Consider the following 13,377-nt stretch of genomic DNA (forward strand, 5'->3'; position numbering starts at 1 on the left):
TCCACACTATTTTGCTCTGCCAGTGTTCTTCTACACTTAATATGCAAATATAGTGGTAGAGATCCCCAACAGCATTTGCAAAGCTATTGAGGATATTTTTATAAACATCTACACACACATCAACATGTATTATCCTGTGTATAAATCAAGCTTGGTGTACTCAGTTCTGATTGTTAATTATTATTGCTGCAGAGTGCCACATGTTGAGGCATGTTCTCAAGTGGTGTTGCATCTAAATTAGTCTGATGCAACCTCTCAGGCCATTAGGTTTTTTATTAGATTATTTATTTTGTAAAATCCAAAGGGCACTAAGTCTGCATCGCTCATGGACGTTCTAGCCTCTTTCTCTATAAAGAGTGGCTGAGTGATTTAAGAAGACTCATTGAACATCTTGCACACATTGTTTTTAGGTGCCAGTTAGGCATTGGCTTTTCCAGTTGTTAATTTCTCACTGAAAAAGCTTGTCTACTTATATGCACCAGCTGTTTTGTTGCCCCAAAGGCTAACAAGACAAAGATAGTGTAATAAGGGTTATATCACATTACAATGGCTTTATTGTTTATGTCCAGAGTAGACAAATGCAGAGTGTGTGGATAAATAATCTAGGTGTTAACAGATAAGGAGCACACCCCATTGGTAAACTAAACTCATGAACTGATGTTGGTGTCAGGCACATAGACTGTATGAAGAGTTTATATCTACATTCTATGGTTGGGCATCAAAAACGCTTAATGGGGGTCAGTTAGGTTGAATAAAATAATGTTATGTCTCAACAGTCTAAAGAAGTGTTCAGTACAATAGGCCGTCTAATTGAGTGTGGATATATTCAAATTTTAGCACAGAATAGTCTGTAATCTGTGACCGTCTTTACTAAATCTGGGAATAAACTAGGTCTACATCACAAGTATACTGGACTCAAACCAGGGCCAAACCAAGACAAATATGTCTGCAGCCCTAAATTTTAAGGTTTAGAACTTCTATGTCCTGGTCTTTATCCTGATTTATACTAGGATTATGAGGCAGACTGTCGGATCTATAAATGGCTGTTTGTTGACACTGCAACAGTTTTACTTAAGCTTTTCAGAGTTTTGACTGAATATTCACCTCAACTGAAAAGGTTGATGGGTGTTACTCCTCTCTTTCGAGTTGGGATAAGCGTATTACTATTATTTATTTTTTGAAATGGCATGCTTGAGAAATGCATCACTCTCTTTGAGACACGCCATTCTAAGTTAATTTAGCCTTATCACAGGGTTCTGATCTGATTATGTTCATAGTTTTATCATGGAAAAGCCACTTTAAAGGTTGGTAGTTCAAAGTCAGTAGCTAGGGGTCTCCTATTCGTTTAGATAAAAAGTATTTAATGAACGCACGATTCTTTTGCACATAAATGAAGTTAAGTCTTTGAACACTGTTGAAACACTGTTTGTGGACAATTCTTCTCGAGATTTCTTTCAATGAGCTCAGTGACTAAAAATCTGCTACAAAAACTGTGTGCAACATTACTGATGAAGTTTTACGAGGGTCACGTGAATGCAGCAGTGGGGGGCGTGTCTATTGTAGCCAAGTCAACGGTGCCTGCCTGCGCGCCCGCCCTGCCTCTTCTCCCTCCTCCTCCTCCTCCTCTTCCTCCTATTTCTCACCGCATCTTCTGTGCCACCTGCCACAGCCGCGACGCAGCGATGATGGAGAAGACGAGCCCCCGTAAATGAGGCGAAACGCACCAAAAAGCCCAGGATATCTGTCACCGGATAAGGACACGCCACCAGGGAGAGAACCGGGGGACTGAGACGCGCCGAATCACAAACATATGGTTAGTGTGAGGAGAGGCAGAGTGGTCGTTTCCTCTGCACCGAGCTTCAAACTTAAACTCCGCTGCTAAAGGACTCACGAATACCTCCCTTGGGGCTTGCTTGGGGCTTTTTTGAGACTTGTTTGTATTCGTTTGTCCACCTGTGAGAGCGCATCTGTTCGGTTAGTTTTACGCGGAGCTGACTGCGGTGTGCTTTGCTTTCTGTGCCTCCTTGGACGCGCGCGCACGCATACACACCTACATCACAAGACTTGGGGTTGGTACAGCCTACAAAAACAAGTCACAGGCAGGAAATTGAATTAAACAAGTTTTTAGAAGAGAAGAGACGTCAGTAGACACCAGGCTCCATTTGCGCAAGAGTTGTTTTTTGTAGTTTTTTGTTTTTTCTCCCCCCATTATCACGATCAATAATAGCAGCCAACAAAATCTCCTCCTCCTCCCAGTTAAAAGCCATGTCCGGACAAGCAGTGACCATCCCAGACGACCGGGCATTTGCCAGCTTCAAGTCTGAGTGTCTGCGTGAGGATGGATGGAACGTGACCCACAATAAGGGGAGCATCACAGTGTGGGCGCAGTCTCTTGAGGAGGGCAAGACTGTCCACAAAATGAAGGTAAGTTGGAAATAACACAGGGAAAGTTCTGGGACTCAAAGTTTATAGGCTATATAGTTTATAATTTTCAAGATAAGTAGCAGCCAGAACGTTAATTGAACAATATCTAAATTCCTCCAAGATTGAACTGTTTAGTTGTGATTATTCTGTTTGTTGCACTATACCAACTGTAAAACATCTGTATTAGAGCATCCACAGCCTCAGATAACATATGTGCATGTAATAAATAAGAACTAAAACTATATCAACACTCATAGTTCCACATTTGATTTGGAAAATTGAATGGATATGACTCTGGTACATGTCATGCCAATATTCAACTCTGCACTTCCCCATATGGTTAATTCTAGTTTGCATATTAACTTTTTATACTTTTTTGCAGCAGTAGACAAAGTGCTGGTCTAGTTATATTGTTTAAACCCTAGCTAATGATTTGAAGCGGTCGATTTTGTGGCTGCAAAGTAAAGAATGTGCTGCTTATCACTGCTTATTGTAAGTGAAATTTGAATACCTCTTGTTCCTCTGGGGCCATTGTTTGTTCAGAGTTTGGCTGCAGTGTTGGTGTCTATTCAGCTATAACTTTGTTGAATAATTTAAGTATTGATTGCAAGCAGGACATTTCTGAGTTGTGCCAAATATACAGTGCTTCTACAGTAGTTCAGCTGTTAGGATAAGGTAAGGAAATAGGGTGATGCCACATAGAAAGAGCCCCATGAGTAAACTTTGTTATCAAGGCAAATAGCAGTCGTGGCAGTTTTAAACCGCAATGTTTGTCTTGGGAGGCAATGTGAAAGTGAACAGCTATCAAAATTCTGCTGTGGTCTGTGCTTTTAGTCATTTGTATGTGATGTATTCTAAAACCCATTTATATTAAACTGAGATCAAATTACAGTCAACATAATGGTGAGAGATACCAAAATAGAGATATGCAAAGTCGTTCTATCAACCAGTAGTTTTATCAGCCTGTGATTAAAAAAAAAAAAAAAAAAAAAAAGGAAAAAAAAGAGAAGAGGTTATCTTTCAAACTGTAATTTTGAGTTTCTTGGAATTTCTTGTGGATTATAAAATATTGTAAACATTGTCAGCAAATCACCAGGTCTACATTAAGGAGAAAGCTTATCTAACCCATTTAGATTGTATTAAAACAAATGTATGATTAATGATAGCCTGTAACCATATAACAGAAGCTCATTTGTCTGTCAATGACATTACAGCTATAATGGGAGCTGGAGCCACACATTGGAGCCAGAGCTGTATATCTAGATTATACTGCCACCAATTCAACAATTTATTTGCATTTTTACTTTAACTTTTTTAGGACTTTATTCTGCGGCATCTTAAATGTCACAGCAGTTGGAAGCCCCGGCGAATGTTTACTTGTCAAATAATAGTGTTCTTTTTTGTGTGTATAATTTTCCTAACCGGTGGCTATAACAGATCAGGTTTCTGCTTGTTAACACAGTGTCAGTTGAACGCTAACAAAGTGTGCTCAATTAACTCATTTGCATTTTTTATTGCAGAGCCTGTGTACTGCATCTACTTCTGGGTAATATATGTCAATGAGTAAAACCCAGTGTTTATATAGCTACCATACAGGTGTTTCTTATTTAACCATTTTAGGAATAGACAGGTGCGGGCTCTCATGACAGCTCTGCAAACAAGACAGACGGGAAGAGAGTACATAGGCCAACTGGGAATAAGTAAATGAAAACAGGATCTGTGGATGTTCCGGGAACGTCTAGAATCTTAGTTTTGGTGTTTACACTTACATCAAAAGCTAACTTAAAAGCTAATTTGAGCGTTTCTATAATTCCTTTTAATATCATTGTTCTCATCATAATCACGTTGATTGATTTATGTTTGGAGGTATGCTCTTTTATAAATATGGACATCAATAAATACGGCTTTTAAATACAAATTTCTGGTTCTCAAATTATTGATCTGGACCAAAAATGCTTAAACTTAAATAGAGGAGAAGATTTCAGACTGTTTTGGTGATGGTAGTTTATTGGCACATGTTTGTAGGTGCCGTTGTGTGAGCGTGAATGCGACGGTGCAGATACAGCTGTTCTATTTATAGATGAAATAAAAGTATGCATCTCTGCTGTTGAATAATGTTGGGCGTTGACAGCTTCGTGCTTGTACTTCCTGTTGAATGTAAATGAGAAATGTTAATACACCATCACAAACCAACGTTATCATTAGTGGGCTCATAATCTCTTGTCATTAGTGTGTTGCTATGTTCATCAATACTAATTTGGTATCACATTGTGTTAGTGCAGTCATTATACATAAGGAAGTACGCGTTGTGATTATGCGCAATATTAGAGGAACCACTGTGGGTGATAATACAATGACAAGGCAAGGCAAGGCACGTTGATTTGTATAGCACAATTCGTACACAAAGTCATTCAAAGTGCTTTACAGAATAAGAAACATTAAAATCACAATACAACAAATCAAAACATAAATAATCACAAATAATCCTCATAATGATAATGTCAGCTTATTTAAAACAGCAGAATCAACTTGTTATTTTGGAACTTTCTTTTCATGTCCTTTCCCATTTGAAGTCTCTGGAATCAAGCCTCCTCCAAATGTTGTTGTTGTGCCCCTCAGCAAGACACTTTTACCCATTTCCCTCACATATGTCTGTCTGATCTCTACAGGCTGGGGTTGGGGTGTAAAAACCTGCCAGTCACTTGTTTGTTCTGGTAATCCGAAGAAAATTGAATAACTAGGAAATGTGCAAATATCCCGTATTTGGTGCAGCTGTACTCGAAATTAATAATATCACTCTACAATTCTTTTCTTAACACTTAACATCATTCTCACTATTCACCACCCGATGTGTTGTTATTGTGTAGGCAGCAGATTGGTAGAGTTTCTTCTACTCCAAACAGCGGAGACTCCCAGGTTTGCTGCTGACACATAGGGAAGCCCTGCGCTGAATCACACCCACCCACTGATTTTTCCCTTTCATAATCATCTTCCACCATCTCGCATCAGCCCCCAAAGGAGCCAGTGATAAAAGCTGACAGGAGGAGTAGGGATGGACTGATCTGTTACTGGTATTATCTGCACCGAAACAGAAAAATTTGCTTGACTGGATATCAGCTTCCAAATATCGATTTTATCATGTTTGGACTTATAAATTAATGTAACACAACTATTCACTGGTCATAGTTGGCCTGGAACGTATCAATGTTTAAACTTTTATTTATACAAAGTTGTTCTGTAGCTACTTGAGAGATAAATAACACCGCTACATGACACATTTTGATCAGTTTTGTCTTATTTTTATTTAAAGGTAATACATGCGGTTTTTAGTCTCAGCTCTGGTTGATATAGGTTATTGGCAGATACTCAAAGCTGAAAAACCTGGATTGGTGCATCTCTAAGGTGGAGAGGTGGAGGATCGGTGCGCACTGTCAGGCAAGAACCAAGAAGAACAGAGAGGGCGGGTGGGAGGCTGCAGTCAAAAGTCATAGCTCATTTTGAGTGGGAACATTGAGGATAAGAAATGGTAGAATTCTTGGACAATGTTCTACCAAGGAGGTAAAGTTTTTGTTACTTGTTTGTTTTTAGTCAAGGCATAACTACGAGGTCTCTCATATAGTTAGTATCACAAGGTATTTAAGTTTTACATAGTTTAATAAAACCACTACATGGTTTATCTATACTGATCTATTGGTTCATTAGTTTGCAGCAGTAATGAGAGTATCAGCCTCCTAAACAATTAGTCACAATTCATTCCAATGGATGTCTTGGTAAAGTTTCCATCTTTTGTTACCTGATATATATAATTCCCTGTCCTAGTCCTGGTTTAGCTCAGGTTTAGTCCAGAGTATGATGTGTCATATGTGCAAGTGTGAACAGACCCTGGGTTGTAGTAAATCATTACAATAACAACTGGGTAGAGTTTCCCTTGTTCTCAAATCTTATCAGTTTGTCATGCATTCTTGAGTGCTATTCAAGCTGCTGATTCTGAAGCAAAAGGCTACTTTTCAGAATATCCTGGTACAAATAATCATGTTTTTGTTACTTTTGTAATGTATCTACACTGCCCGGCCAAAAAAAAAGTCGCCACCTTTATTTAACTAGGCAAACAGGTACGAGCCTCCTCCAGTTGATCAGGTCTAGGTTCAGCAACAGTCTGTGCTCAAAGAATGAGGTCAGCTGACTACCTGAATATACTGAATGACCAGGTTATTCCATTAATGGATTTTTTCTTCCCTGATGGCACGGGCATATTCCAAGATGACAATGCCAGTATTCATCGGGCTCAAATTGTGAGAGTGGTTCAGGGAGAATGAGACATCATTTTCACACATGGATTTGCCACCACAGAGTCCAGACCTTAACGTCATTGAGAATCTTTGGGATGTGCTGGAGAAGGCTTTGCAAGACCTTGGTGAAAAATGAATGCAACACTGGATAGAAATAAATCTTGTGACATTGCAGAAGCTTATCGAAACAATGCCACAGCGACCAAATGCATACTGTAATCAAACTAAAGGCGGTCCAATGAAATATTAGAGTGTGTGATCTTTTTTTTTGGTTGGTGACTTTTTTTTGGCCAGGCAGTGTATGTTTGCTTGTCCTCAGCTTTATTTCCAAGTCTTTCATTGAGAGGAAATGTGTGTTCTGCTTTCCTTTATTTCAGTTGGTTTATATGTCAGGTCCAAAGGGACCCTTTTTTTTCCTGTAGTAATGTTGATACAGCATTACCGTCTGTGAGTGTAACTGTAGACACTCTTATTTATTAACTCATAGTAGTAGCTTAGTATATTGTTTTTCACTCTTTTTTAAATTTTAACATTAATTTAAGAATCTAAAGATGCACAATTGTTCATTTTCTTAACACAACCCTACCTCTAGGATTCTCTATCCAAGCAGAGTTAAAATACTTTTCATGAATAGTGCAATATTTAATAGGGACAAGTAATTAAAAGTGAGCTGATAAGGCTCTGTGAGAGATGGGCATCCTTGGTAACTGGTGCTTTTCCATGATTTAACTTTTTGTCTCTGTCTCTCCTGTCTCTTGTGTTACTCTGCCTGTGACTGAACATTGCCCCTCTTGTTTTTACTATGACTAATCCCTTCTGGGCTGTTGTAGCTGCAGCAACAGCTTTACTCTGCAGACCTCTCCTACTTGTCTGCTTTTAAATAGACTTTAGCAGGAGTCCCCATGGTCCCTTTTTATAAATGGTGACACACAAATATCTTAGTACTTTGATTATTTAGCCAAGCAAACAAGTATTTACAAATATTTGTGCATGTGTACAGCACTGTTGATTTATACCACAGCTTTTATATTATTTTACTAGTTATATTTTTCCTTTCTTTTCAGTGCCGGATGGTGTGCAAGGATGTGTCTGCAGAGACCATGTACGATGTGCTGCATGATATTGAATACAGAAAAAAATGGGACACCAACGTCATAGAGACCTTTGACATTGGGAAACTCACAGTCAACGCAGATGTTGGCTATTATGCATGTATGTTACACTTGCACACCCATGAGGAAATAATTTCTGCTCTCATGAGTGGGATTCATTCAACATGAATGAACCATGGGCAAAGGCCCTGATCCAGCCTGATGTGTTCACTGAATTATCCTTTTGCTGTTAACAGGGAAATGTCCGAAGCCTGTTCGAAACCGTGACGTCATCACACTGCGCTCTTGGCTTCCAATCGGGAGAGATTACATCATCATGAACTACTCTGTCAAACACTCTGTGAGTACACTCCAGTGGTCCTCTTTACTCTGTTTACTGTCAATCCAGAACCATTAGAGATCTATACAGGAGGTAAAAATAAGATGTGGGATACTAGCTATGATCCTCGGAAAGGCCACAGCAACACAAAACATAAATATTTTAAATCCATAATGCAGGCCAGAATGCAATATTTATAAAATCACTAATTTATGGAGTTACGCCACCCAGGAAGTAATGCCCTCCTCTGTTTTCCCTTGCTATCACATATGCCCGGATGGCGTTTCATGCTTATAATAGTAGATGCTTTATTGTTCTTGATTGTCCCACTGTACTCTTTAGGAAATTGAATGTGCCAAGGGCTAAAACAAGCAGAATTATCAGAAAATAGTGAGCTTGGCTCATGGCTTGTTTTTTCTTTCCAAGTAGAACAAGAGAAAATTAAATCATTCGTTTAGTCAATAAGGCTGTTGGTAGACAAAAATACCTTTGCTCATATTCTCTTAATACTTAGATAACTTTTAAAAAATCTTATCACTCGCAGCCTGTCTCAAACATCCATGTCATCTGTGCCTTAGTTTCCCTCACTAATATCATGTTTGCAGAAGGATAAGGTCGTTCATGTGACTGTTGACTGCGATCTTGCCTTCCGCATTCCTGCATCAATAAGTAGTCACTAACATAACACTGTGTGCTCCTGTGTGCCTGGCTTTGTGTGATTAGCCAAGGTCACATTTGATTTTAACAAGAATTTGACTTGAGGTCTAGCCCTATGGCTGTGACGTTTAATCCATTTTAAGCCATTTTATTCATCATATACAGTCTAGTCTATGCAACACAGATGAAGTACTTTCAAATGATCTCTAGCTGAATGTTGCAGTGCTCTGTCCTCTGAGGTGTGCCTCCTCTAATTAGCTCGGCCTAACCAGCTCTGCACATTATCATCATGAATAATAACCTTAGATGGATAGTCAAAGTAGGCAGCAGTGGAAGCGAGAAATGACTTTTAGTGCTTGGTTGATCACAGATGGGTGTATTGGTATTTGAAATAACATAAAAGGTCATGATCAAGTCCTTAATTGGCACATGTGGAAAAATATTAAACAAAAAACAACAACAAAATTTCAAGTTAAAAGAAATATGACACAAAAATGCAACCTTAATCTTAAACATGCAGATCAAACCTGGCTTATGAACACATCTTACATGGAATCAATATAAAGTTAACTATAAGCTTTCCATTGATATAAATAGTCTATCATTTTTCTTGTGCTGTAAGTGTCATTTTAACTGCAACCTCTCAACTTGATCCAGACAATTGACCTGAATTGTACTGGTGGGAGTATTTGTGTCATGACTTCCTTCACTGACAGTGTGACTTTTCAACTGTGACAGTTGCAAGACTTTAAGAAGATCCCTGCTCCACTCAAGGGCTGCTTTGACAAGACACACTGCTGCTATTACCCGCAGTGAATGATAATGAGTGTCATTTTGGGGCATTGTGTATCTCTCTGCAGAAATACCCTCCTAAAAAGAATTTGGTTCGAGCTGTTTCCCTGCAGACCGGGTACATGATCCAGAGTCAAGGCCCCAACACCTGCACCCTGACGTACCTGGCCCAGGTTGATCCGCGAGGTAACTAAAGCCTATAACTAAAATAGTCATGGGCTAACATTTACACGTGCACTCACTGACCCAGGTGATAATCGCATGCTCATACTTTTAATGAATGATTCATTCTCCTTCCTTTATGTCAAAATGAGTCACCATAGTAACCATTTGAAGGACACAGTCGGTTTTGTGCTCCTGTTTCTTGCTGTGCTCCATCGTTTTATGCTGCTTAAGTGTGAGGCGAATCTAATTGTGCAAAATAAGGCTAAATAACAGTGCATGTAATGGCACTAACAGCCGGAGCCAAGCCTTATTCCCCCATTTTATTTCTCTGCTGTTTACCATTCCCTTTTTTTTGCAGGTTCACTACCCAAGTGGCTGGTCAACAAGTCTTCCCACTTCTATGCTCCTAGTGTAAGTACTTTGCAGAATAAAAATATAATTTTATTATCCTTGTGTGGGTGTCTGTGAACATGTTCTAGTAATCCGTGCAGGTACACTGGAATGCAAAGAGACATACAAAACATACAAAAATGCTGAAAAAAACATGTGAAAATATTTTGTTTCAATTATTGTTTCAGGCAATGAAGAAAATCAACAAAGCATGTTTGAAGTATGCAGAATGGAAACAGAGACACAACCCTGGCTTCAAACCCTGGCTCTACCCTGAGCAGACTACATTACCCAGCATTCCCCTGTCGGAACTTAGCATCCAGCGTGCTGAGAGCCTGGAGAATATTGATGAGAGCTGCTTGGCTGAGACCCAGGACAGAGGAGAAGACAGTGATTAGTACAGCCCTCTCTACTACATGTACACAGTGTAATGCAGGGATACACGCATGTCTGACACGCATACCGTCATTTACAAGTATGAGGTTCTGTATTAGAGTCGGCATGAAAATACTTGCATACTGTACATGAAAATGCAGGTTTTATGCTGAGAAACTAAAACATATACATATTTTCCTTGTATACATAATTTATACATAATAAGCCCCCATAAAAGATGCACTCTCAGACAACCTCTTAGGCTGCAGGAGTACTTTTTACACACAGTGGATAACATATTGTACATTTTCTGTGCCTGATACAGTGAACTTTGTAATTGAAGGCTATCCAGGAGAATATAGCAAAATAGACTGTATTTTCTCTAGAGTTTACAGCATCTGTTTACAACCTTTCCTTGCATGTAAGTTACCATACACAGTCCACTTCCTTTACCTGAGAGGTGTATCTTTGTAAGTTTAGCTACCTCTCTATAAATTCCAGGTTTAGTCCTACACATGAAAAAGGCAACATGTGTACACAGATTAAAATATAATTTAAAATGCATAGATTTCTTTATTCGTAAATACACTGGTGAGTCCCTACCCTTGTTTTATGATTTGTTTCCATCATGTTTAATATTCATAAATGGGCAGCTGTGATCCCCATCTTGGAAGCTTTGTCTCACAAACATTTCACGCATACTGTCTGCTCCTCTGTTTGAGAGATGTATGAATGTATGTAGAATTTAACATGAAATTCTATAAAGATTTTTGAATTTCACAACAGAAATGGTCTTTTTCATATTTTTGTGCATAAAGGCTTTTGCTCAAATAGTGGATATTAAGAGTCATTAATCTGATGGAACTTGCTGAACTGTTCATATTGATCCATTCTTTCAGCACTGCATAAACGGACAACTTTATTGATTATTCAAATGAGCTGTCATGATTAAACCTAAACTGCCCCACTACATACAACCTATTGACTAACGTTTTTTCAATTATTGGCATGTGTGCTTGTGGGCTAACTTATCTCCCAAAGCACTGTCAAGAGTTAGCAGCTGGTGCATTCAAAAACAGCTAATGGAGGAAGTAAACATATACTTTGTCATACTGTTTTCAGGCATGCATCATTTCTGATTGCAATCAAACTGGCTTGAGTCGACTTCCTCTTAGGGGCAGTGAGAAAGATTGTATTAAAGAAAGGTTACATTCATTTGTCTCTATGTATTTTTTTCCATAAGAAGTTGCCTTCTGGTCCTAGCTCAAGACAGGTTGCCAGAGCAGCACTGAAGGACAAATTTCCCTATGGAGACAAATGTACCTTAACCGTCAGTGTGGTGCATAGGACTGTGGGTCATATGGATGACACATTTACACAGAAAAGCAATTAGTCACAAGCATGGGCAATTTAGGGTAATCAATTATTCTAAAAAATGCATTATTTTGTGTGGTAGTAACATATCTGAGTATCCTTGAGACACCACAAGAATAACAGGGGTGCATGCAGAAGACCATCTATTAAAGGCTTTGAGTTGAGAATTAAACACACAACCTCCTTGCTGTGAGGTGACAACATGTGCCCCATGCATAAAGCAGCTTTGCCTTGTTCATACAGCTGTATCGATCCCCATGGTGCACAGAGCCAGCCCCTCTTTAGCTGCCTAATGGTCCTCTCATTCTGTCATTATCATCACATGCACATGGGACAGGAGGGGCTTGCTGGTGTAGTCTATGACAGTGAAGTGACTCTGAGGCTGCCCTTTAGTGCTTTTGGGCGGCACTGTACACATCAGGAGCAGACATGAGCAGTGTGTGCACGTGTATATGTGTGTATGTGCCACCCCCACAGCACGGGCCCACCACTGCTGCTAGACCGCTGATGAGTCACCACGGCCTCACCTACTCCTCTCCCTCCCTTCAGTCCTTTTCAGCCCGGATTCTATCAGTCTTTTCGTGCTCTCCTCTGTGTGTCCTCTCTTTTTTCACCTTTTTGATAAATGCCTGTGACTCAGAACTCCAAATACTTGCACTTTTGAATAAAATGCAGTATATGGAAGCTTTATGCCTTCTTTCATTGTTAATTGTTAAGTAATACTGAGTAACCAATTACTTGAATGACCAGGAAACTATTTGTGCCAGGCCCAAGCACAGATACCATTTAGTGACATAGATCCATATTATTATTCAGTTATGTGGCATCATATTCTGGGGTAATATGTTCAAACAAACCATTGGAAACTCTATATTACATTGGTTATTTCATATTACCTAGTCTACTGCAGTGATACCCCATAGAACACAAGTCTTGAGACTATATACTGCATACTGTGTATATATAGTATTTATCCAATCTCAGTATTGCCCCAGGTCAGTAGTAAAAAAGCACAACAAACCATCTAGCCATTGATTTGTTATAAAGACGGCATATTGCTCATTCAGGCTCATTGCACTACTGGGAACTGGCGTCCATGGCAGAAACCAAGTGTAGTGCACATTTGGGAATAGACTCAACACACTCAAGGTATATGCTCCCATTGTAAGGCCTGAGCTGAGCATGTGTCCCCTTTGTTTTTTTCACAAATCACAATCCATCTAGCAGTTATGGGTCAATAGCATATTATTATATCACAGTGTTATTTAGCATCTGTGCATCCACATTCACATTTTGACAAAAAGTGGTTGGGCTAAAGTATAATTTAGGCTTACATAAAGGCGCCGTTTGAATTGAGTGTTCAGTGATCATTTCTAGATAGTGACTGGTCGCCCCCTACTGGTCCCCATGGGATCTTGCAGTAACGTGGGGTTGTGAATATTCTAGACTGTATTTCTATGCCACATCAGCATCTCTTCAG

At 39.3% G+C, this 13,377-nt stretch overlaps 1 protein-coding gene across 2 annotated transcripts; it reads left to right on the forward strand.

The window, feature by feature from the left end:
• The first annotated feature begins 1,604 nt into the window (after window positions 1–1,604).
• On the forward strand, window positions 1,605–11,312 carry stard10 (StAR-related lipid transfer (START) domain containing 10). 2 transcript variants are annotated; one of them, XM_033976709.2, is made up of 7 exons: window positions 1,642–1,813; window positions 2,257–2,424; window positions 7,778–7,925; window positions 8,062–8,165; window positions 9,662–9,779; window positions 10,117–10,169; window positions 10,337–11,312. In XM_033976709.2, the coding sequence occupies exons 1-7, from the start codon at window positions 1,811–1,813 to the stop codon at window positions 10,544–10,546; spliced, it is 804 nt and encodes a 267-aa protein (XP_033832600.1). In that variant the 5' UTR covers window positions 1,642–1,810; the 3' UTR covers window positions 10,547–11,312. The 2 variants fall into 2 exon arrangements, with proteins under 2 accessions (XP_033832601.1, XP_033832600.1); XM_033976710.2 differs by having other exon boundaries at window positions 1,605–2,424.
• Window positions 11,313–13,377: the final 2,065 nt, after the last annotated feature.

This window comes from Periophthalmus magnuspinnatus, chromosome 13, assembly GCF_009829125.3.
Source record: "Periophthalmus magnuspinnatus isolate fPerMag1 chromosome 13, fPerMag1.2.pri, whole genome shotgun sequence".
Classification (NCBI taxonomy): Eukaryota; Metazoa; Chordata; class Actinopteri; order Gobiiformes; family Gobiidae; genus Periophthalmus; species Periophthalmus magnuspinnatus.

What these genes read in the sequence shown, in the direction of transcription:
- stard10 (XM_033976709.2), top strand. An exon ending in ACTACTCTGTCAAACACTCT is followed by an intron (nt 8,166 to 9,661) that starts GTGAGTACACTC and finishes ATCTCTCTGCAG; the next exon opens with AAATACCCTCCTAAAAAGAA. An exon ending in CCCACTTCTATGCTCCTAGT is followed by an intron (nt 10,170 to 10,336) that starts GTAAGTACTTTG and finishes TTATTGTTTCAG; the next exon opens with GCAATGAAGAAAATCAACAA.